General features: G+C 38.4%; 2 protein-coding genes across 2 annotated transcripts in view; both read left to right on the top strand.

The window, feature by feature from the left end:
• The window catches only part of LOC130113103 (equilibrative nucleoside transporter 1-like), a 72,920-nt gene extending 60,300 nt beyond the window's left edge, over positions 1-12,620 (top strand). Inside the window, exons 12-13 of the mRNA XM_056280619.1 lie at positions 2,592-2,791; positions 11,274-12,620. Of these exons, the coding sequence (XP_056136594.1) occupies positions 2,592-2,791; positions 11,274-11,385 (312 nt within the window). The 3' untranslated portion in view covers positions 11,386-12,620. The remainder of the gene's footprint in view (positions 1-2,591; positions 2,792-11,273) is intronic.
• A 5,823-nt stretch (positions 12,621-18,443) lies between these two features.
• acyp2 (acylphosphatase 2, muscle type) lies at positions 18,444-21,679 on the top strand. The gene is made up of 3 exons (XM_056281074.1): positions 18,444-18,561; positions 18,668-18,684; positions 21,566-21,679. Exons 1-3 carry the CDS (start codon positions 18,504-18,506, stop codon positions 21,677-21,679), a joined length of 189 nt encoding a protein of 62 aa, XP_056137049.1. The 5' UTR covers positions 18,444-18,503.
• The last annotated feature ends 2,308 nt before the right edge of the window (positions 21,680-23,987 follow it).

Here is a 23,987-nt window from a genome sequence, read left to right as displayed (position 1 = left end):
AGTGAGTTTACTGGGTTTACTGGGTTTTACTGAGTCATTCTGAGTGAGTTTAGGAGCAGTGAGTTTACTGGGTTTTACTGGGTTTACTGAGTTTTACTGGGTTTACTGGATTTTACTGGGTTTACTGGGTTTACTGAGTTTACTGGGTTTACTGGGTTTACTGAGTTTTACTGAGTCATTCTGAGTGAGTTTAGGAGCAGTGAGTTTACTGGGTTTTACTGGGTTTACTGAGTTTTACTGAGTTTACTGGATTTTACTGGGTTTACTGGGTTTACTGAGTTTTACTGAGTTTACTGGGTTTACTGGGTTTACTGAGTTTTACTGAGTCACTCTGAGTGAGTTTAGGAGCAGTGAGTTTACTGGGTTTTACTGGGTTTACTGGGTTTTACTGAGTTTTACTGAGTCACTCTGAGTGAGTTTAGGAGCAGTGAGTTTACTGGGTTTACTGGGTTTACTGAGTTTTACTGAGTTTACTGGGTTTACTGGGTTTACTGAGTTTTACTGAGTCACTCTGAGTGAGTTTAGGAGCAGTGAGTTTACTGGGTTTTACTGGGTTTACTGGGTTTTACTGAGTTTTACTGAGTCACTCTGAGTGAGTTTAGGAGCAGTGAGTTTACTGGGTTTTACTGGGTTTACTGGGTTTTACTGAGTTTTACTGAGTCACTCTGAGTGAGTTTAGGAGCAGTGAGTTTACTGGGTTTACTGGGTTTACTGGGTTTACTGAGTCACTCTGAGTGAGTTTAGGAGCAGTGAGTTTACTGGGTTTACTGGGTTTACTGGGTTTTACTGAGTCACTCTGATTGAGTTTAGGAGCAGTGAGTTTACTGGGTTTACTCGGTTTTACTGAGTTTACTGGTTTTACTGGGTTTACTGGGTTTTACTGAGTCACTCTGAGTGAGTTTAGGAGCAGTGAGTTTACTGGGTTTACTCGGTTTTACTGAGTTTACTGGTTTTACTGGGTTTACTGGGTTTTACTGAGTCACTCTGAGTGAGTTTAGGAGCAGTGAGTTTACTGGGTTTACTGGGTTTACTGGGTTTTACTGAGTCATTCTTAGTGAGTTTAGGAGCAGTGAGTTTACTGGGTTTACTGGGTTTACTGGGTTTACTGAGTCACTCTGAGTGAGTTTAGGAGCAGTGAGTTTACTGGGTTTACTGGCTTTACTGGGTTTACTGAGTCACTCTGAGTGAGTTTAGGAGCAGTGAGTTTACTGGGTTTTCTGGGTTTACTGGGTTTACTGGGTTTTACTGAGTCATTCTTAGTGAGTTTAGGAGCAGTGAGTTTACTGGTTTTACTGGGTTTACTGAGTCATTCTGAGTGAGTTTAGGAGCAGTGAGTTTACTGGGTTTACTGGGTTTACTGAGTCACTTTGAGTGAGTTTAGGAGCAGTGAGTTTACTGGGTTTACTGGGTTTGCTGGGTTTACTGAGTCACTCTGAGTGAGTTTAGGAGCAGTGAGTTTACTGGGTTTACTGGCTTTACTGGGTTTACTGAGTCACTCTGAGTGAGTTTAGGAGCAGTGAGTTTACTGGGTTTACTGGGTTTACTGGGTTTTACTGAGTCATTCTTAGTGAGTTTAGGAGCAGTGAGTTTACTGGGTTTTACTGGGTTTACTGGGTTTACTGGGTTTACTGAGTCACTCTGAGTGAGTTTAGGTGCAGTGAGTTTACTGGGTTTTCTGGGTTTACTGGGTTTACTGGGTTTTACTGAGTCATTCTTAGTGAGTTTAGGAGCAGTGAGTTTACTGGGTTTTACTGGGTTTACTGGGTTTACTGAGTCATTCTGAGTGAGTTTAGGAGCAGTGAGTTTACTGGGTTTACTGGGTTTACTGAGTCACTCTGAGTGAGTTTAGGAGCAGTGAGTGTACTGGGTTTACTGGGTTTACTGGGTTTACTGAGTCACTCTGAGTGAGTTTAGGAGCAGTGAGTTTACTGGGTTTTCTGGGTTTACTGGGTTTACTGGGTTTACTGGGTTTTACTGAGTCATTCTTAGTGAGTTTAGGAGCAGTGAGTTTACTGGGTTTTACTGGGTTTACTGGGTTTACTGAGTCATTCTGAGTGAGTTTAGGAGCAGTGAGTTTACTGGGTTTACTGGGTTTACTGAGTCACTCTGAGTGAGTTTAGGAGCAGTGAGTTTACTGGGTTTTCTGGGTTTACTGGGTTTACTGGGTTTTACTGAGTCATTCTTAGTGAGTTTAGGAGCAGTGAGTTTACTGGGTTTTACTGGGTTTACTGGTTTTACTGAGTCATTCTGAGTGAGTTTAGGAGCAGTGAGTTTACTGGGTTTACTGGGTTTACTGGGTTTACTGAGTCACTCAGTGAGTTTAGGAGCCGTGAGATGTTCCACTCTTGTGTGTAAACAGTGACTTGATTTGCTTTTATTTATTTATCTTTTTACAACATTTTAATTTGGTTTTTCAAGAGAATCAAACCCAGACTAAACAAATACTTACATAAAAATGGAAAACAACTCAGAGTAAAACTTCCAAACTTTTTTTAATTTAACAACGCTCTGCGTGTTTAGCATCAGTGCTAAAGTATTATTTGACTTGTTGGGTGTATGATGACGTTTCTTGTGTGTCTCCTGGCTCTCAGCCGGGGAAGGACAGCTGTGTGTTGCCGGTCTCCATCCTGGCCCGCTTGCTGTTCGTTCCCCTCTTCATGTTGTGCAACGTTCAGCCTCGCTCCAGCCTGCCGGTCTACTTCCAGCACGACGCCTGGTTCATCCTCTTCATGCTCCTCTTCGCTTCCAGCAACGGATACCTGGCCAGCCTCTGCATGTGTTACGGACCCAAGTAAGAACCTGACAGAACTACACCCTGCCCGACCGACACCACCTGCAGCTTGTACTGTGATATAGATGTACATGTATGTGATATGCATGTACTGTGATAGGGACACGTGACCGCCCGCATCATAATGACACCTGACATGCTAAACCCGCAGCTCATTTAGATGAAATAAAATGACCTTTTTTGTACTTTTCGTTTGCAAAATTCACATGTATGTAGACCCAAACCAGGTTTCTGAGAAACTTCATGACTTTATCATTATTCTGACTAGTTGAACACCACAGTGAGACTCACATCATGCCCGGAACAGCAGTGAAGTCTGTTAATGTAAACTTCCTTTAAACTAGACGGGTTAGAACTTGAGTAAAATAAAGTAAAATAAATCATGACTGTCAATACACAACAAACCTTGTGGATACAACATTTCTACATGTATTTGGATCCCCCCCCCCTTTTTTTCTCCCCAAATGCATCTGGCCAATCACCCCACTCTTCCGAGCCATCCCGGTCTCTGCTCCACCCCCTCTGCTGCTGATCCGGGGAGGGCTGCAGACTACCACATGCCTTCTCCCATACATGTGGAGTCACCAGCCGCTTCTTTTCACCTGACAGTGAGGAGTTTCACCAGGGGGACGGATAACGCTACCCTTCGTATTGTTCATGATACAACACTTTTTATTAATGATATATTTACTGACTTACATAACAAACCCTTCATATTATTCATGATACAACACTTTTTATTAATGATATATTTACTGACTTACATAACAAACCCTTCATATTATTCATGATACAACACTTTTTATTAATGATATATTTACTGACTTACATAACAAACCCTTCATATTATTCATGATACAACACTTTTTATTAATGATATATTTACTGACTTACATAACAAACCCTTCATATTATTCATGATACAACACTTTTTATTAAAGATATATTTACTGACTTACATAACAAACCCTTCATATTATTCATGATACAACACTTTTTATTATTGATATATTTACTGACTTACATAACAAACCCTTCATATTATTCATGATACAACACTTTTTATTAAAGATATATTTACTGACTTACATAACAAACCCTTCATATTATTCATGATACAACACTTTTTATTAATGATATATTTACTGACTTACATAACGCTACCCTTCATATTATTCATGATACAACACTTTTTATTATTGATATATTTACTGACTTACATAACAAACCCTTCATATTGTTCATGATACAACACTTTTTATTAATGATATATTTACTGACTTACATAACAAACCCTTCATATTATTCATGATACAACACTTTTTATTAAAGATATATTTACTGACTTACATAACAAACCCTTCATATTATTCATGATACAACACTTTTTATTAATGATATATTTACTGACTTACATAACGCTACCCTTCATATTATTCATGATACAACACTTTTTATTAAAGATATATTTACTGACTTACATAACAAACCCTTCATATTATTCATGATACGACACTTTTTATTATTGATATATTTACTGACTTACATAACGCTACCCTTCATATTATTCATGATACAACACTTTTTATTAAAGATATATTTACTGACTTACATAACAAACCCTTCATATTATTCATGATACAACACTTTTTATTAATGATATATTTACTGACTTACATAACAAACCCTTCATATTATTCATGATACAACACTTTTTATTATTGATATATTTACTGACTTACATAACAAACCCTTCATATTATTCATGATACAACACTTTTTATTAAAGATATATTTACTGACTTACATAACAAACCCTTCATATTATTCATGATACAACACTTTTTATTAATGATATATTTACTGACTTACATAACAAACCCTTCATATTATTCATGATACAACACTTTTTATTATTGATATATTTACTGACTTACATAACGCTACCCTTCATATTATTCATGATACAACACTTTTTATTAATGATATATTTACTGACTTACATAACGCTACCCTTCATATTATTCATGATACAACACTTTTTATTAAAGATATATTTACTGACTTACATAACAAACCCTTCATATTATTCATGATACAACACTTTTTATTATTGATATATTTACTGACTTACATAACAAACCCTTCATATTATTCATGATACAACACTTTTTATTATTGATATATTTACTGACTTACATAACAAACCCTTCATATTATTCATGATACAACACTTTTTATTAATGATATATTTACTGACTTACATAACGCTACCCTTCATATTATTCATGATACAACACTTTTTATTAAAGATATATTTACTGACTTACATAACAAACCCTTCATATTATTCATGATACAACACTTTTTATTATTGATATATTTACTGACTTACATAACGCTACCCTTCATATTCATGATACAACACTTTTTATTAAAGATATATTTACTGACTTACATAACAAACCCTTCATATTATTCATGATACAACACTTTTTATTAAAGATACACTACCGTTCAAAAGTTTGGGATCACCCAAACAATTTTGTGTTTTCCATGAAAAGTCACACTTATTCACCACCATATGTTGTGAAATGAATAGAAAATAGAGTCAAGACATTGACAAGGTTAGAAATAATGATTTGTATTTGAAATAAGATTTTTTTTACATCAAACTTTGCTTTCGTCAAAGAATCCTCCATTTGCAGCAATTACAGCATTGCAGACCTTTGGCATTCTAGCTGTTAATTTGTTGAGGTAATCTGGAGAAATTGCACCCCACGCTTCCAGAAGCAGCTCCCACAAGTTGGATTGGTTGGATGGGCACTTCTTTGAGCAGATTGAGTTTCTGGAGCATCACATTTGTGGGGTCAATTAAATGCTCAAAATGGCCAGAAAAAGAGAACTTTCATCTGAAACTCGACAGTCTATTCTTGTTCTTAGAAATGAAGGCTATTCCATGCGAGAAATTGCTAAGAAATTGAAGATTTCCTACACCGGTGTGTACTACTCCCTTCAGAGGACAGCACAAACAGGCTCTAACCAGAGTAGAAAAAGAAGTGGGAGGCCGCGTTGCACAACTGAGCAAGAAGATAAGTACATTAGAGTCTCTAGTTTGAGAAACAGACGCCTCACAGGTCCCCAACTGGCATCTTCATTAAATAGTACCTGTTAGAGCCTGTTTGTGCTGTCCTCTGAAGGGAGTAGTACACACCGGTGTAGGAAATCTTCAATTTCTTAGCAATTTCTCGCATGGAATAGCCTTCATTTCTAAGAACAAGAATAGACTGTCGAGTTTCAGATGAAAGTTCTCTTTTTCTGGCCATTTTGAGCGTTTAATTGACCCCACAAATGTGATGCTCCAGAAACTCAATCTGCTCAAAGAAGTGCCCATCCAACCAATCCAACTTGTGGGAGCTGCTTCTGGAAGCGTGGGGTGCAAATTCTCCAGATTACCTAAACAAATTAACAGCTAGAATGCCAAAGGTCTGCAATGCTGTAATTGCTGCAAATGGAGGATTCTTTGACGAAAGCAAAGTTTGATGTAAAAAAAATCTTATTTCAAATACAAATCATTATTTCTAACCTTGTCAATGTCTTGACTCTATTTTCTATTCATTTCACAACATATGGTGGTGAATAAGTGTGACTTTTCATGGAAAACACGAAATTGTTTGGGTGATCCCAAACTTTTGAACGGTAGTGTATATTTACTGACTTACATAACAAACCCTTCATATTATTCATGATACAACACTTTTTTTAATGACACTTCTCCAACAAGTACAATACTAAACATGTGAGAACTGTACAGTGGAGAGCTGTGACATACAAAATGAGCTGTCATGAGAGTCACTTCCTACTGCTACACTGCTTCACACTTCCTGCTGGTTAGCATCAAAATACTATCATAGTTTTACATTACAGACGTAGTTTTACTGTTCCACTGCTTCACACTTCCTGCTGGTTAACATCAAAATACTATCATAGTTTTACATTACAGGCGTAGTTTTACTGCTACACTGCTTCACACTTCCTGCTGGTTAGCATCAAAATACTATCATAGTTTTACATTACAGACTTAGTTTTACTGTTCCACTGCTTCACACTTCCTGCTGGTTAACATCAAAATACTATCATAGTTTTACATTACAGACGTAGTTTTACTGCTACACTGCTTCACACTTCCTGCTGGTTAACATCAAAATACTATCATAGTTTTACATTACAGACTTAGTTTTACTGCTACACTGCTTCACACTTCCTGCTGGTTAACATCAAAATACTATCATAGTTTTACATTAGAGACTTAGTTTTACTGCTACACTGCTTCACACTTCCTGCTGGTTAATATCAAAATACTTTCATAGTTTTACATTACAGACTTAGTTTTACTGTTACACTGCTTCACACTTCCTGCTGGTTAACATCAAAATACTTTCATAGTTTTACATTACAGACTTAGTTTTACTGCTACACTGCTTCATACCTCCTGCTGGTTAATATCAAAATACTTTCATAGTTTTACATTAGAGACTTAGTTTTCCTGCTACACTACTTCACACTTCCTGCTGGTTAACATCAAAATACTTTCATAGTTTTACATTACAGACGTAGTTTTACTGTTACACTGCTTCACACTTCCTGCTGGTTAACATCAAAATACTTTCATAGTTTTACATTACAGACTTAGTTTTACTGCTACACTGCTTCACACTTCCTGCTGGTTAACATCAAAATACTTTCATAGTTTTACATTACAGACGTAGTTTTACTGCTACACTGCTTCACACTTCCTGCTGGTTAACATCAAAATACTTTCATAGTTTTACATGACCGACTTAGTTTTACTGTTACACTGCTTCACACTTCCTGCTGGTTAACATCAAAATACTTTCATAGTTTTACATTAGAGACTTAGTTTTACTGTTGCACTGCTTCACACTTCCTGCTGGTTAACATCAAAATACTTTCATAGTTTTACATTACAGACTTAGTTTTACTGCTACACTGCTTCACACTTCCTGCTGGTTAACATCAAAATACTTTCATAGTTTTACATTACAGACGTAGTTTTACTGCTACACTGCTTCACACTTCCTGCTGGTTAACATCAAAATACTTTCATAGTTTTACATGACCGACTTAGTTTTACTGTTACACTGCTTCACACTTCCTGCTGATTAACATCAAAATACTTTCATAGTTTTACATTAGAGACTTAGTTTTCCTGCTACACTGCTTCACACTTCCTGCTGATTAACATCAAAATACTTTCATAGTTTTACATTAGAGACTTAGTTTTACTGTTACACTGCTTCACACTTCCTGCTGGTTAACATCAGAATACTATCATAGTTTTACATTACAGGCGTAGTTTTACTGCTACACTGCTTCACACTTCCTGCTGGTTAGCATCAAAATACTATCATAGTTTTACATTACAGACTTAGTTTTACTGTTCCACTGCTTCACACTTCCTGCTGGTTAACATCAAAATACTATCATAGTTTTACATTACAGACGTAGTTTTACTGCTACACTGCTTCACACTTCCTGCTGGTTAACATCAAAATACTATCATAGTTTTACATTACAGACTTAGTTTTACTGCTACACTGCTTCACACTTCCTGCTGGTTAACATCAAAATACTATCATAGTTTTACATTAGAGACTTAGTTTTACTGCTACACTGCTACACACTTCCTGCTGGTTAATATCAAAATACTTTCATAGTTTTACATTACAGACTTAGTTTTACTGTTACACTGCTTCACACTTCCTGCTGGTTAACATCAAAATACTTTCATAGTTTTACATTACAGACTTAGTTTTACTGCTACACTGCTTCATACCTCCTGCTGGTTAATATCAAAATACTTTCATAGTTTTACATTAGAGACTTAGTTTTCCTGCTACACTACTTCACACTTCCTGCTGGTTAACATCAAAATACTTTCATAGTTTTACATTACAGACGTAGTTTTACTGTTACACTGCTTCACACTTCCTGCTGGTTAACATCAAAATACTTTCATAGTTTTACATTACAGACTTAGTTTTACTGCTACACTGCTTCATACCTCCTGCTGGTTAATATCAAAATACTTTCATAGTTTTACATTACAGACTTAGTTTTACTGCTACACTGCTTCACACTTCCTGCTGGTTAATATCAAAATACTTTCATAGTTTTACATTAGAGACTTAGTTTTACTGTTACACTGCTTCACACTTCCTGCTGGTTAACATCAAAATACTTTCATAGTTTTACATTACAGACTTAGTTTTACTGTTACACTGCTTCATACCTCCTGCTGGTTAACATCAAAATACTTTCATAGTTTTACATTACAGACTTAGTTTTACTGTTACACTGCTTCACACTTCCTGCTGGTTAATATCAAAATACTTTCATAGTTTTACATTACAGACTTAGTTTTACTGCTGCACTGCTTCACACTTCCTGCTGGTTAACATCAAAATACTTTCATAGTTTTACATTACAGACTTAGTTTTACTGTTACACTGCTTCACACTTCCTGCTGGTTAATATCAAAATACTTTCATAGTTTTACATTACAGACGTAGTTTTACTGTTGCACTGCTTCACACTTCCTGCTGGTTAACATCAAAATACTTTCATAGTTTTACATTACAGACTTAGTTTTACTGCTACACTGCTTCACACTTCCTGCTGGTTAACATCAAAATACTTTCATAGTTTTACATTACAGACGTAGTTTTACTGCTACACTGCTTCACACTTCCTGCTGGTTAACATCAAAATACTTTCATAGTTTTACATGACCGACTTAGTTTTACTGTTACACTGCTTCACACTTCCTGCTGGTTAACATCAAAATACTTTCATAGTTTTACATGACCGACTTAGTTTTACTGTTACACTGCTTCACACTTCCTGCTGATTAACATCAAAATACTTTCATAGTTTTACATTAGAGACTTAGTTTTCCTGCTACACTGCTTCACACTTCCTGCTGGTTAACATCAAAATACTTTCATAGTTTTACATTACAGACTTAGTTTTACTGTTACACTGCTTCACACTTCCTGCTGGTTAATATCAAAATACTTTCATAGTTTTACATGACCGACTTAGTTTTACTGTTACACTGCTTCACACTTCCTGCTGATTAACATCAAAATACTTTCATAGTTTTACATTAGAGACTTAGTTTTACTGCTACACTGCTTCACACTTCCTGCTGGTTAACATCAAAATACTTTCATAGTTTTACATTACAGACGTAGTTTTACTGCTACACTGCTTCACACTTCCTGCTGGTTAACATCAAAATACTTTCATAGTTTTACATGACCGACTTAGTTTTACTGTTACACTGCTTCACACTTCCTGCTGGTTAACATCAAAATACTTTCATAGTTTTACATTAGAGACTTAGTTTTACTGTTGCACTGCTTCACACTTCCTGCTGGTTAACATCAAAATACTTTCATAGTTTTACATTACAGACTTAGTTTTACTGCTACACTGCTTCACACTTCCTGCTGGTTAACATCAAAATACTTTCATAGTTTTACATTACAGACGTAGTTTTACTGCTACACTGCTTCACACTTCCTGCTGGTTAACATCAAAATACTTTCATAGTTTTACATGACCGACTTAGTTTTACTGTTACACTGCTTCACACTTCCTGCTGGTTAACATCAAAATACTTTCATAGTTTTACATTAGAGACTTAGTTTTACTGTTGCACTGCTTCACACTTCCTGCTGGTTAACATCAAAATACTTTCATAGTTTTACATTACAGACTTAGTTTTACTGCTACACTGCTTCACACTTCCTGCTGGTTAACATCAAAATACTTTCATAGTTTTACATTACAGACTTAGTTTTACTGCTACACTGCTTCACACTTCCTGCTGGTTAACATCAAAATACTTTCATAGTTTTACATGACCGACTTAGTTTTACTGTTACACTGCTTCACACTTCCTGCTGATTAACATCAAAATACTTTCATAGTTTTACATTAGAGACTTAGTTTTCCTGCTACACTGCTTCACACTTCCTGCTGGTTAACATCAAAATACTTTCATAGTTTTACATTAGAGACTTAGTTTTACTGTTACACTGCTTCACACTTCCTGCTGGTTAACATCAAAATACTTTCATAGTTTTACATTACAGACGTAGTTTTACTGTTCCACTGCTTCACACTTCCTGCTGGTTAACATCAAAATACTTTCATAGTTTTACATTTGAGACTTAGTTTTACTGTTGCACTGCTTCACACTTCCTGCTGGTTAACATCAAAATACTTTCATAGTTTTACATTACAGACGTAGTTTTACTGTTCCACTGCTTCACACTTCCTGCTGGTTAACATCAAAATACTTTCATAGTTTTACATTACAGACTTCGTTTTTTCTCTTATTTAACATCGCACCGACACAAAGTGTCTGGTTTTGACTGGTTTTGGTTTGCAGGAAGGTTCTGAAGCATGAGGCGGAGACGGCCGGTGCCATCATGGCCTTCTTCCTCTCTCTGGGTCTGGCTCTGGGAGCTGCACTCTCCTTCCTCTTTAGAGGCCTCGTCTGAAACCACGCCAGTCCAGACGGACGGTCCAGGTCCAGACGGTCCAGACGGACGGTCCAGATCCAGACAGACGGTTGACTCCAGACCGTCAGCAGGATACTAGCTAAATCCTGGATTCCTTTATTCTTTCATAAATCTTTTAAATTAGTATAGTAAAAAACTAATGATATGATAAATAAATAACGTGATAAATAAATTCATAGGGTTAGTGGGTGTGTCAGGAAGGGCATCCGACGTAATGTTTTGCCAAATCAGTTTGTGGATTGACAAGACCGTACCGGATCAATCGAGGCCAGCGTCAGTGCTGTGCCCTCACAGGGTCCTGATGGAACCTGTACCATCTGCTGGGGCGACCCTGAGAAGCAGGGAACCAGCTGGAAGAAGAAGTTTCTTCCATAAATCTTTTATTACTTTTTAGAAATTCTTAGTTTCTCCTTTTAACTTACTTGCTGTGACAGCAGCAGCTGGTTGTTTCTCATAAAGAGTCTGCTTAAGTGTTGTAAAGGTTAAAAGCTTTTAAGTCCTTTGCTGTGGCAGCAGCAGCAGCTGTTTCTTGTGAATAGTCTGTTTAAGTTGTTTTAAAAGTTAAACGCTTTTAAGTCCTTTGCTGTGGCAGCAGCAGCTGGCTGTTCCTCATGAAGTGTCTGCTTAAGTGTTTTAAAAGTTAAAAGCTTTTAAGTCCTTTGCTGTGGCGGCAGCAGCTGGCTATTCCTCATGAAGAGTCTGCTTAAGTGTTTTAAAAGTTAAGGGTTTTAAGTCCTTTGCTGTGGCGGCAGCAGCTGGCTGTTCCTCATGAAGAGTCTGCTTAAGTGTTTTAATAGTTAAAAGCTTTTAAGTCCTTTGCTGTGGTGGTAGCAGCTGGCTGTTCCTCATGAAGAGTCTGCTTAAGTGTTTCAGAAGGTAAAAACTGGAAAAGCCGAATATCGTTTGATTGTGTGGAGAAGCTGGGTAGGTTGTACACATGAGATGTGTTCTTAAAGCTAGCCTCTTTACTAGATGAATTAAATACTAGATGGAATCAAATTAGATGGTAGATGAATTAAAATCAATAACAAACTATGCTGATCACTATGTATGTCAATCATCTGAGACTAGTTTGAAGTTGATCATCTTTTTCATTTGATTTTCATTTAGTCACCATGGTAACCTTTCTGTCAGTCAGCAGAACTTTTAGATAGACACAGTAAATATCACGTTATGAGCAGGTGTTTAAAAGCTGTATACACCATTTAGCAATGTACAGCAATCACATCATTATATATGAATATTATAGAATTATATTGAATATAGATTATACCATTATGTTGAATATATATTATGTAATTATATTGAATATGTATTGTGTAACTATATTGGATATATGTTATGTAATTATATCGAACATATATTATTTAACTTTATTGAATATGTATTATGTAATTGTATTGTATATATTATGTAATTATCTTGAATAAGTATTATGTAATTATATTGAATATATATTATGTAATTATTGAATATGTATTATGTAATTATATTGAATATATATTACATAATTATATTGAATATATATTATACTGAATATATTTCATGTAATTCTAGTTCTTGCAGAGAGCTTTGCTCTGCTGATTGGTGCCATTTAAACATTTTATATAAAGTATATGTTTTATATTTTTACACTCAATGTTTTTTATGTTTTACTAATAATAAAACTATTTGAAGATATATGAGAAAAATATTGACGATAAATCTGATGATGAATTTAAACATAAATGTGGACAGAACTAAAAACTATTTTGGAATATTGCTGAAATGATGATGATGTATGCCTCACTATGAACAATAATCTGGAGTCTTGTCAGTTGTAGTACATATACTTAAAGTACTAGACAGCGCTTATTTTTTACAAAGAAAATTAAACATATAGTATTCTCCAGATTACAGCAGTAAACTGATGAATTTATTTGGAATAACGATTTAACGTTTATTTCAGATAAAATTGCACTGCCTCCTTCATGCCAGCAGTTCATGAGTGAAAGGCATTGTGGGAGATGTTTCTATCTTTAGAGTTTGATGTGAAAGTCATGAAGACTTCCTGTATCTAACATTCAACAATAAAAAAGGAATGGCAGATCTTTGCTTCTTTCTGTCATCATGACTTCTTTATATTCTAATGTAACGAATTACAGTATTTCAAAATAATGTTAAAATGTCCTGTTGATGCGAGAGTTGATGTAACAGTTATTGCCAACTACAGGCCATCTCCAACTTACCATTCCTCAGCAAAATCCTTGAAAAAAAAAACAGTTTTTTCTCAAGTTAATAACTATTTAATATCTAACAACCTTCTAGGCATTTGCCAATCAGGTTTTCCATCTCACCATAGCACAGAAACAGCACTTATCAAAGTTGTGAACGATCTGCTTATGAATGCGGATTCTAATAAATTATCTGTTCTTGTGCTTCTGGATCTCAGTGCTGCCTTCGACACTGTTAATCATGATATTTTGCTAGAGAGATTAGAAAAATGGGTCAGCTTCTCAGGCGCGGTTCTCAACTGGTTTAGAACATACCTACAAGACAGGCAGTTCTTTGTGTCTATTGGAGACTTTTCCTCAGACAAAGTGGGTATGATGTGTGGGGTACCCCAAGGTTCGATTCTTGGACCACTACTATTCAATCGCTATATGCTCCCACTTGCACATGTTATACAGAAACACAAAATAATTACCGAAGCCACTTAAGACCTCAATGCATCATCGGTTACCATGATGACATCAATTATTAAGATAACAAGTTCCAAAAACGTTCCATGGTCTACAGTATGATCATCTAAAGTGTAGGCAGTTTCGAATTTATTTCCTCTGTAACTGAGGCCACTCTTCCCTTAACTATCTCAACAATACACTCCATCCATCACTTGTCTCATGTGGTGCACCTGTTCTCTCGTGGCAGACATTGGAGACCAAGAAGAGGAAGAGAGTGAAGGCAGAGCCAAGGATCAAATGGTGGAAGTTGGAGAAGGAAGACAGTTGTGTGGATTTCAGGGAGGAGTTAAGACAGGCACTGGGTGATAGTGAAGAGTTACCAGATGGCTGGACAACCACTGCAGAAAATGTGAGGGAGACAGCTAGGAAGGTACTTGGTGTGTCATCTGGACAGGAAGGAAGACAAGGAGACTTGGTGGTGGAATGAGGAAGTACAGCAAAGTATACAGAGGAAGAGGTTGGTAAAGAAGAGGTGGGATAGTCAGAGAGATTAAGAAAGTAGACAGGAGTACAAGGAGACACAGCGTAAAGCGAAGAGAGAGGTGGCAAAGGCAAAGGAAAAGGCGTATGGTGAGTTGTATGAGAGGTTAGACACTAAGGAGGGAGAAAAGGACTTGTACTAATTGGCTAGACAAAGGGACCAAGCTGGGAAGGATGTGCAGCAGGTTAGGGTGATCAAGAATCGAGATGGACATGTGCTGACAAGCGAGGAGAATGTGCTGAGAAGGTGGAAGGAGTACTTTGAGGGACTGATGAATGAAGAAAATGAGAGAGAGAGAATCCAAAGGAGTTGAATCAAGTGCAACTGGACTTGGTATATATCCGTGAAGACGTTTCGCCTCTCATCCAAGAGGCTTCCTCAGTTCGTGCCTTTCTGACTAGACCAACCTAGTCTGACTGGCTGCTGATGAGACTCAGAATTTATTCTCTAGGAGTCATTGTCAGAGCTACTGATATGCGTGGCTCTTTGTGATCCGATGTTTACCAACGCCCGTCGCTAACAGAGCCATAGATATGAGTGGCTTTTTGTGTACAGATGTTTGGCCGCGCCCGTCATTATCGGAGCTATTGATATGAGTGGCTCTCCTGTGCTCCGATGTCCAGCCACGCCCATCGCCATCGGGGCTATTGATTTGCAGTTGTTTAGCAGCGACGGTGGTTGGGGGTGTTAGTTTTGACTTCATTGTTCAGTGGTCATGAGAGTGGTTGGAGCCGTTAGTGACCGACTGTTGTTCTTGGAGGCTAGGCTTCTTGAGTCTCCTGGGTAGAGATGAAAGGACGGCATTGTAAGTGGGAGATAGGTGGTGTCGCAGACCTCCTCCTCTGTTGAGGGATGGTTTTTCCAGTTTCGCATAGATGGCTTCCTTCACCCCTCTTTCAAACCATCTATCTTCCCTGTCCAAAATGTGTACGTTGCTGTCCTGGAAGGAGTGTGTCTTCTTCTCCCAACGAGAAGAACACAAACACCTGAGGGGAGAACAACAGTCGCTCACTAACGGCTCCAACCACTCTCATGACCACTGAACAATGAAGTCGAAACTAGCACCCCCAACCACCGTCGCTGCTAAACAAATGCAAATCAATAGCTCCGATAACGACGGGCGCGGCCAAACATCGGTACACAAAAAGAGCCACTGATATCTATGGCTCTATTAGCGACGGGCGTTGGTAAACATCGGGACACAAAGAGCCATGCATATCTATAGCTCTGACAACAACTCCTAGAGGATAAATTCTGAGTCTCATCACCAGCCAGTCAGACTAGCTTGGTCTAGTCAGAAAGGCACGAACTGAGGAAGCCTCTCGGATGAGAGGCGAAACATCTTCACGGATATATACCAAGTCCAGTTGCACTCGATTCAACTCCTTTGGTTAACCATGACCTGGATGAATGAGAACATTCACAGACACGAGAGAGAGAGAAGGTTGGATGATGTAGGGATAGTGGATCAGGAAGGGCAGTGGGTTAGCAAGGAGGAAGTGAGGGCAGCTATAAAGAGGATGAAGAGTGGAAAGGCAGTTGGTCTTGGTGACATACCTGTGGAGGCATGGAGATGTTTAGGAGAGATGGCAGTGGAGTTTTTAACTAGATTGTTGAGGATGCCTGAGGAGTGGAGAAGAAGCATACTGGTACCGATTTTCAAGAACAAGGCCGATGTGCAGAACTGTAACAACTACAGAGGTATAAAGTTGATCAGCCACAGCATGAAGATTTGGGAAAGAGTAATAGAAGCTAGGTTAAGAGGAGGAGAGGTGATGATCAGCGAGCAGCAGCAGTATGGTTTCATGCCATGAAAGAGCACCACAGATGTGGTGTTTGCTTTGAGAATGTTGATGGAGAAGTATAGAGAAGGTCAGAAGGAGTTACATTGTGTCTTTGTGGATTTAGAGAAAGCATATGACAGGGTGCTTAGAGAGGAGGTGTGGTGTTGTATGAGGAAGTTGGGAGTTGCACAGAAGTATGTAGGAGTGGTGCAGGATATGTATGAGGGAAGTGTGACAGTGGTGAGGTGTGCGGTTGGAATGACAGATAGTCAGTAGGAGCAAGACAGAATACCTATGCATGAACGAGAGGGAGGACAGTGGAATGGTCAGGCTGCAAGGAGTAGAGGTGATGAAGGCAAATTAGTTTAAATACTTGGGGTCAACTGTCCAAAGTAACGGGGAGTGCAGAAGAGAGGTGAAGAAGAGACTGCAGGCAGGGTGGAGTGGGTGGAGAAGAGTGTCAGGAGTGATGTGTGACAGAAGGGTACCAGCAAGAGTTAAAGGGAAGGTTTACAAGATGGTAGTGAGACCAGCTATGTTATATGGTCTGGAGACAGTGGCACTGATGAAAAGACAGGAGGTGGAGCTGGAGGTGGCAGAGATGAAGATGATAAGATTTTCACTGGGAGTGATGAAGAAGGACAGGATTAGGAACGAGTATATTAGAGGGACAGCTCAGGTTGGACGGTTTGGAGACAAAGCAAGAGAGGCAAGATGGAGATGGTGTGGACATGTGTGGAGGAGAGATGCTGGGTATACTGGGAGAAGGATGCTGAATATGGAGCTGCCAGGGAAGAGGAGAAGAGGAAGGCCAAAGAGGAGGTTTATGGAGGTGGTGAGGGAGGACATGCAGGTGGCTGGTGTGACAGAGGAAGACGCAGAGGACAGGAAGAGATGGAAACAGATGATCCGCTGTGGCGCCCCCTAACGGGAGCAGCCGAAAATCGTTCCCACTGTACTGTGTAGTTCACATTCAATGTAAGTTGTACTGCACAAAACAAACTCACCTCGTGTGAACAATAAGAGAAAAAAGAAAAACACATGCTAATGTCATGTAGCAAGAGTAGACACATGCTAATGTCATGTAGCAAGAGTAGACACGTCAGTGCTACATACAACCCAGATATCCACTCAGAGTCACAGAGAGAAACATGAAACAAATGTAATGAAATGTTTAGAGATTAATAAAACTTGGTTAACACAACTCTTCCTCGTCCCTATATCACTTGATAATCAGTCCTTTGTACCGCTTCTTAAACGGTGTAGTGTTTGTCCTGTGTTTGAGTTCCATGCTCACACTGTCCCACAGATTGAAATGCCCATGCTCTTCACAGTTCCACCAACACATCATTTCTTGAAGTTTAATCCCTCAAATGATATTCCCCTTCTCTGTCTGAGAATATTTTGTATATTACTCGGTAGTAGGCTGTTTCTTGTTGCAAAACATTATTTGTGTTGTGTTAAATTCTACTAAATCCCTGAACTTCAAGGCCCTTGACTTTAAAAACAGCTTGTTGGAACGTTCCCAGGTGGAAAGGACATGTTATAGTTTAGCAATACATTAGTTTACTTTCTTAACTATTGTCATATCAACATCACTCCTATCAGCAGATTATTTTTCTTCTTGCATTTGTGTACAATGTCCACGACTTCCTTCTCTTCTACCGCGCTAAGGAAAATGGAACTTGGATTTCTGTCCCCATAATCACCATCTTCCCCCCTGTGATTGTTTGTGTGTCACTGGTTTTTTCCTCCAGTCCTGGACGCACATTCACAAAGAACCTGTTGAAGCCATTGAGCAAGTCTTCCATGTTATGTATGGTCTTGCCATCATCTGGTAAGTGCTGAAGGCAGCCTGGGCTCCATTTCTAGCAGTACTGTTAGCATCATCGTGAGTTTTATTGTGAAGTGTGTGGTGCTTTCCGGAGCAGCTGTACTTCCTGTTTGCCTCGCTGGTTGACAGCCGCTGACGGTTCAGGTTTCTGGTTTTAAAATAGATGTGTGTGTCTGCTCAGAAGGAAAGTGGGCGGTGTGCGTGGTGGGAATGTTCTCTGCTGGACATCTGACCTATGTTGTTCTGTGTGTGTGTGTGTGTGTGTGTGTGTGAACATGTCCACCCAGGACCACCTCACCTCTGTGGACTTTGAAGTCTTTGGGAATGTCCAGGGTAAGTCAGTCAACAGCAGGTTACCATCAAACGCTTTCTAAAAATTGTTTTACGTTTGTGTCTCATATAAGATTCATCTTTTCATGTGTGTCTATTTCTCTAAAAGGTGTCTGCTTCAGAATGGTGAGTAATCTTTTATTATTCCCTTCTGTCTGTTTCTATGTATTATTTATTTGTTAATAAGCTTTTATTATCCCATTGTCTGTTTTTATTTATTTTTTATTTGTTAATAATCTTTTATTAGTCCATTCTGTCTGATTTTATTTGTTTTTTAATGTATTAATACTCATCATTCCATTCGGTCTGATTTTATGAAATTTTTTAATGATTAATAATCTTTTATTATTTCATTCTGTTTTTTATTTATCTATTTATTAATAACGCTTTATTATTCCATTCTGTCTGCTTTTATTTATTAATATTTTCATTATTCAATTCTGTCTGTTTTTATTTTTTAATAATCTTTTATTATTCCCTTCTGTCTGTTTCTATGTATTATTTATTTGTTAATAAGCTTTTATTATCCCATTGTCTGTTTTTATTTATTTTTTATTTATTAATAATCTTTTATTAGTCCATTCTGTCTGATTTTATTTGTTTTTTAATCTATTAATACTCATCATTCCATTCAGTCTGATTTTATTAATTTTTTTAATGATTAATAATCTTTTATTATTTCATTCTGTTTATTTATTTATTTATTTATTAATAACGCTTTATTATTTCATTCTGTCTGTTTTTATTTATTAATATTTTTATTATTCAATTCTGTCTGTTTTTATTTTTTAATAATCTTTTATTATTCCCTTCTGTCTGTTTCTATGTATTATTTATTTGTTAATAAGCTTTTATTATCCCATTGTCTGTTTTTATTTATTTTTTATTTGTTAATAATCTTTTATTAGTCCATTCTGTCTGATTTTATTTGTTTTTTAATTTATTAATACTCATCATTCCATTCGGTCTGATTTTATTAATTTTTTTTAATGATTAATAATCTTTTATTATTTCATTCTGTGTTTTTATTTATTTATTTATTAATAACGCTTTATTATTCCAGTCTGTCTGCTTTTATTTTTTAATAATCTTTTATTATTCGATTCTGTCTGTTTTTATTTATTTATTATTTATTAATAATCTTTCATTATTCCATTCTGTCGGATTTTATTTACTTATTTATTCGTTTATTAATAATATTATGTTATTCCATTCTGTCGGTTTTTATTTGTTTTATTTATTAATAATATTTTGTTGTTAGAGATTATTAATGGAAAAAGATGGAAACGGATGAGCCACTGTAACGACCCCTAACGGGAGCAGCCGAAAATAGTAGTAGTAGTAGTAGTAGTAGTAGTAGAATTATTAATAATCTTTTATTATTCCATTCTGTCTGTGTTCATTTATTTTTTTATTTGTTAATAATCTTTTATTATTCCATTCTGTCTTTTTATTTATTATTTATTTATTAATAATCTTTTATTATTCATTCTGTCTGTTTTTGTTTATTTTTTATTTCTTAATAAGCTTTTATTATTCATTCTTATCTTTTTATTTTTATTCATTAATAATCTTTTTTATTCATTCTGTCTGTTTTTTTTATTTTTATTTATTAATAATCTTTTTTATTCTATTCTATCTTTTATTTATTATTTATTTATTAATAATCTTTTATGATTCATTCTGTCTGTTTTGTTCATTTTTTATTTATTAATAATCTTTTATTATTCCATTCTGTCTTTTTATTTATTATTTATTTATTAATAATCTTTTATTATTCATTCTGTCTGTTTTTGTTTATTTTTTATTTCTTAATAAGCTTTTATTATTCATTCTTATCTTTTTATTTTTATTCATTAATAATCTTTTTTATTCATTCTGTCTGTTTTTTTTTATTTTTATTTATTAATAATCTTTTTTATTCTATTCTATCTTTTATTTATTATTTATTTATTAATAATCTTTTATGATTCATTCTGTCTGTTTTGTTCATTTTTTATTTATTAATAATCTTTTATTATTCCATTCTGAAAGTAAATGTAATTACGTCTTTATTATATTAATATACATGTGACGGTGATTTACAGGCTGGAGCAGGTTGCTGTCCATGTATAGTTGTAGTCAGTGTAAAAGTACACGGTACTGTGTGTACTTACGACTGATGCTGGTGATTAAACACTACGTTTACATTTCACACTCTAGGGACAAACGTGAGAACAGCCAAAATGCATACTGTAACGTGCATGGATAAGAAGACACGCTGGCCGCTGGCTGGCGGGTCTGACCCTTTAGTCGAGCGGTTAGCGATGCCTCCTGCGATGCGGGTTCGCTTCCCGGCCGCGGCAGTTCCTGTGGTTGCGTTGTCCCCCGAATTCGCTATAATACGTTTATTTACAGTAAAACTACAGATAGTACTGTAGCGAATTCGGCGGGGGGCGGGGCACTCGGGAGCACCGCCACAGACGGGACGCGAACCCTTCTTTCCCACACCACAAGCGACAATGTTAACCAGACGACTAAAGGATCCGACCCGTTAGTCGAGGACCAACGTGTCGACTTATCCATAGACGTTACACTACCCCCCTCCTTCGGAAAAGCGCGTCCGCACGTATCCCACCTCTGACACCAATGTAGCGAATTCAGGGGGCAACCACAGGAACTGCCGCGGCCGGGACGCGAACCCGTATCGCCCGCACCGCGGGAGACGTCGCTGACTGCTCGACTAAAGGGTCAGATCCGTCAGCCAGCGGCCAACGTGTTTGCTTATACATGCACGTTACAGTACTTTTAACGTTTATTTACTGTAAAACCACATATACAACTTTTAGCGTTTATTTACAGTAAAACTACAAATGGTACTTTTAACGTTTATTTACAGTAAAGCTAGCGAGTACTTGTACTAATTGCAGGTATTTCCCACTTCCGTCTTGATGCTTGACTACAAATCTGATGATGAGACGCTTGTTTGAAACCGTTATGAATCATTTGACCCTCACATGTCTTGCAGTACACTGAGGATCATGGGCGGCACCTCGGGTTGAGCGGCTGGGTGAAGAACACCAGACAGGGCACTGTGATTGGTCAGGTTCAAGGACCCACCCACAAAGTCAACGAGATGTGAGTCCACAGCACTTAATCATCTCTAAACTACACTTCCTTTGAGTATGGCATACAGAGGTAGTCATGGTACCATGTATTCTGTAGAGATGTTGTACAACGTTCCTTTTTAAGAAGTTGAATTACTTGTTTCTATTGTTACATAAAACTGCATCGTTGTGTAAGAAGAGCAGAAACCTGAGGCCAACAGGGAAACGCTGCTCTTCTTTAACTACCACTGTAGGAGTTGGCAAATGATCGAGTCAAACAATTCTCTTTGGCTTCAAGTCGCCATGGCCGATTAGTCACACACGTCACAGTCCAGGAAGTGACTCAAGTGAGGGGTTTGAATAACGGGAAAACAGGTGTGCTCAATTACCTAATGGATGAAGTTCACCAGGTGACAGTAATACATAGTGATTACTGGGCACGAAGAAGGAGCCAGTAATCATAACACCGTGTACAAAACAGGTTTCCGTGAATTATCTGCCCGTGTCCGTACAGAGCCTGCTACGCGTTCCGCCAGAATTCACAAAAACCTGGAAAACACAAAGTCAACGGGTCGGAGCCCGGATCACTTAGGGGCCTTGAAGCAGCGTGAGGGCGTCCCCGCCGCGGAGGATGAGCAAGCCCAGCTGGCCGGTCCAAATCCAGGTGGGCCAGTTTAAGGCGGTCCACAAAAATGTTCTCCAGCTTGCCACTGATGTTCACCATGAAGGCCTTGCCCCCAGCCTCCATGACGCGAAACGAGCCATAGAGCGGTCGAAGGGGTTCATGGTGGGCGTCATGATGGACAAACACATACCCCGCTGATCGCAGGCTGGCCGGAACATGAGTCTGCGGGAGGCCGTGTTGTGAAGTGAGGACCAATGCGAAGACTCTTGCATTGACAAGCAGCATGGTCCACTGTTGGGCCACAGACCAAGGAGTCATGGCATTGGGGACAAAATCCCCGGGGACCCGCAACAGCTGGCCATGAACCAGCTCAGCGGACGAGGATAGGAGATCTTCCTCGGGGTTTGTCCTGAGCCCCAACATGACCCACTTGAGCCTGTTGACACAGCCACTGTCCTTGAGGCCAGCCCAAAGAGCTGCCTTCATGGAGCAATGGAACCTCTCACACAACCCGTTGGCCTGCGGGTGGTACGCAGTGGAGCTTGACCCCCAGGCTCTTTCTGTGACAACTCAGATGTGAACTGGGGGCCCCAGTCAGAAGAGAAGTCAGACGGAACGCCGAACCAGGCGACCCAAGTCCCCATGAACGCCTGTGCGACCTCGGTGGATGTCAATGACAGCGGAACAGCTTCTGGCCAACGGTGAGCCTTAAGCGCCTCGTACTTCTCTTGCTGTGGGGGATTCTTGAGTATGCTCACCGCCCTGCCTGCCGTTGAAATCCCAAGAGCTGAGACGACATAGTCATAGTTGGTAGTGTCCCTGAGCGCGAACTGCGCCTCCATCTGTGCAAACCAAGCCGGCGCTTGGGTTTCCCAAAACTACGGCAGCTTAAGCTAAACTGCCTGCGTTGCCATGCTCGTCTCTGGAAACGGCCAGTAGAACCAGGGTCACCACTGTAAGAGTCGGGAAATAGTCGCGCCAAACAATCCTCTCTTTGGCTGCACCTCGCCGTGGCCGATGATTCACACACATCACATAGACCAGAATAACGGGGGAAACAGGTGTGCCCAACTACCTGATGGAAGCTCGCCAGGTGACCATAATACGTAGTGGTTACCGGGCATGAAGAATGAAGCCAGTAATCATAACACCGTGTACAAAACGGGTTTCGGTGGATTCTCTGCCTGAGTCCATACAGAGCCCGCGACACCATCACTTCTGCATGTCAGCTTGGACGCACAGCACCTCAGCGGTGTCTGTGGAAACTTCACTGGTTCACTGGACTCAAGGTTGAAATGGATAAAGCAAACCCGTGATTTCTGACTGACATCTGGGTGGTTCTGAGGAAATCTAAAGGGAGTTACAAGGTCTGAAGGGCGTCACACTGCTTGAATTCAGCTGAAAAACATAAAATACATTAATAATAAAAAAATAAACCCAAAAGTTAAGAGGAGTGGTTCGCTACTCCTCACATGGAGGACTCCTGCTTTCCTATTGGGACCAGTATCCAGTCTTTAGTTTGGGAGGTCAGAGACCTAAAACAACAACTGCATGTAATTAAAGCTGACTGGATAAAAACCGACAGCAGTTGGAGTGTGGGACTGACAAGGACATGTTTAGAGAAAAAACAAACCTCTAACGGTGGTCCTACCAGCAATATATTCACTGGCCAGTAGGTGGAGCCTGCGCTCCACTCCAGCTGGAGTACTGGCTCCTAT

This window comes from Lampris incognitus, chromosome 5 (genome assembly GCF_029633865.1).
Source record: "Lampris incognitus isolate fLamInc1 chromosome 5, fLamInc1.hap2, whole genome shotgun sequence".
In the NCBI taxonomy this organism is placed as follows: domain Eukaryota; kingdom Metazoa; phylum Chordata; class Actinopteri; order Lampriformes; family Lampridae; genus Lampris; species Lampris incognitus.
This window is presented reverse-complemented; position numbering and strand designations above follow the sequence as displayed.

Bases quoted from the DNA above. Each gene is read 5' to 3' on its own strand.
- acyp2 (XM_056281074.1), top strand. From the start codon at position 18,504: ATGTCCACCCAGGACCACCTCACCTCTGTGGACTTTGAAGTCTTTGGG.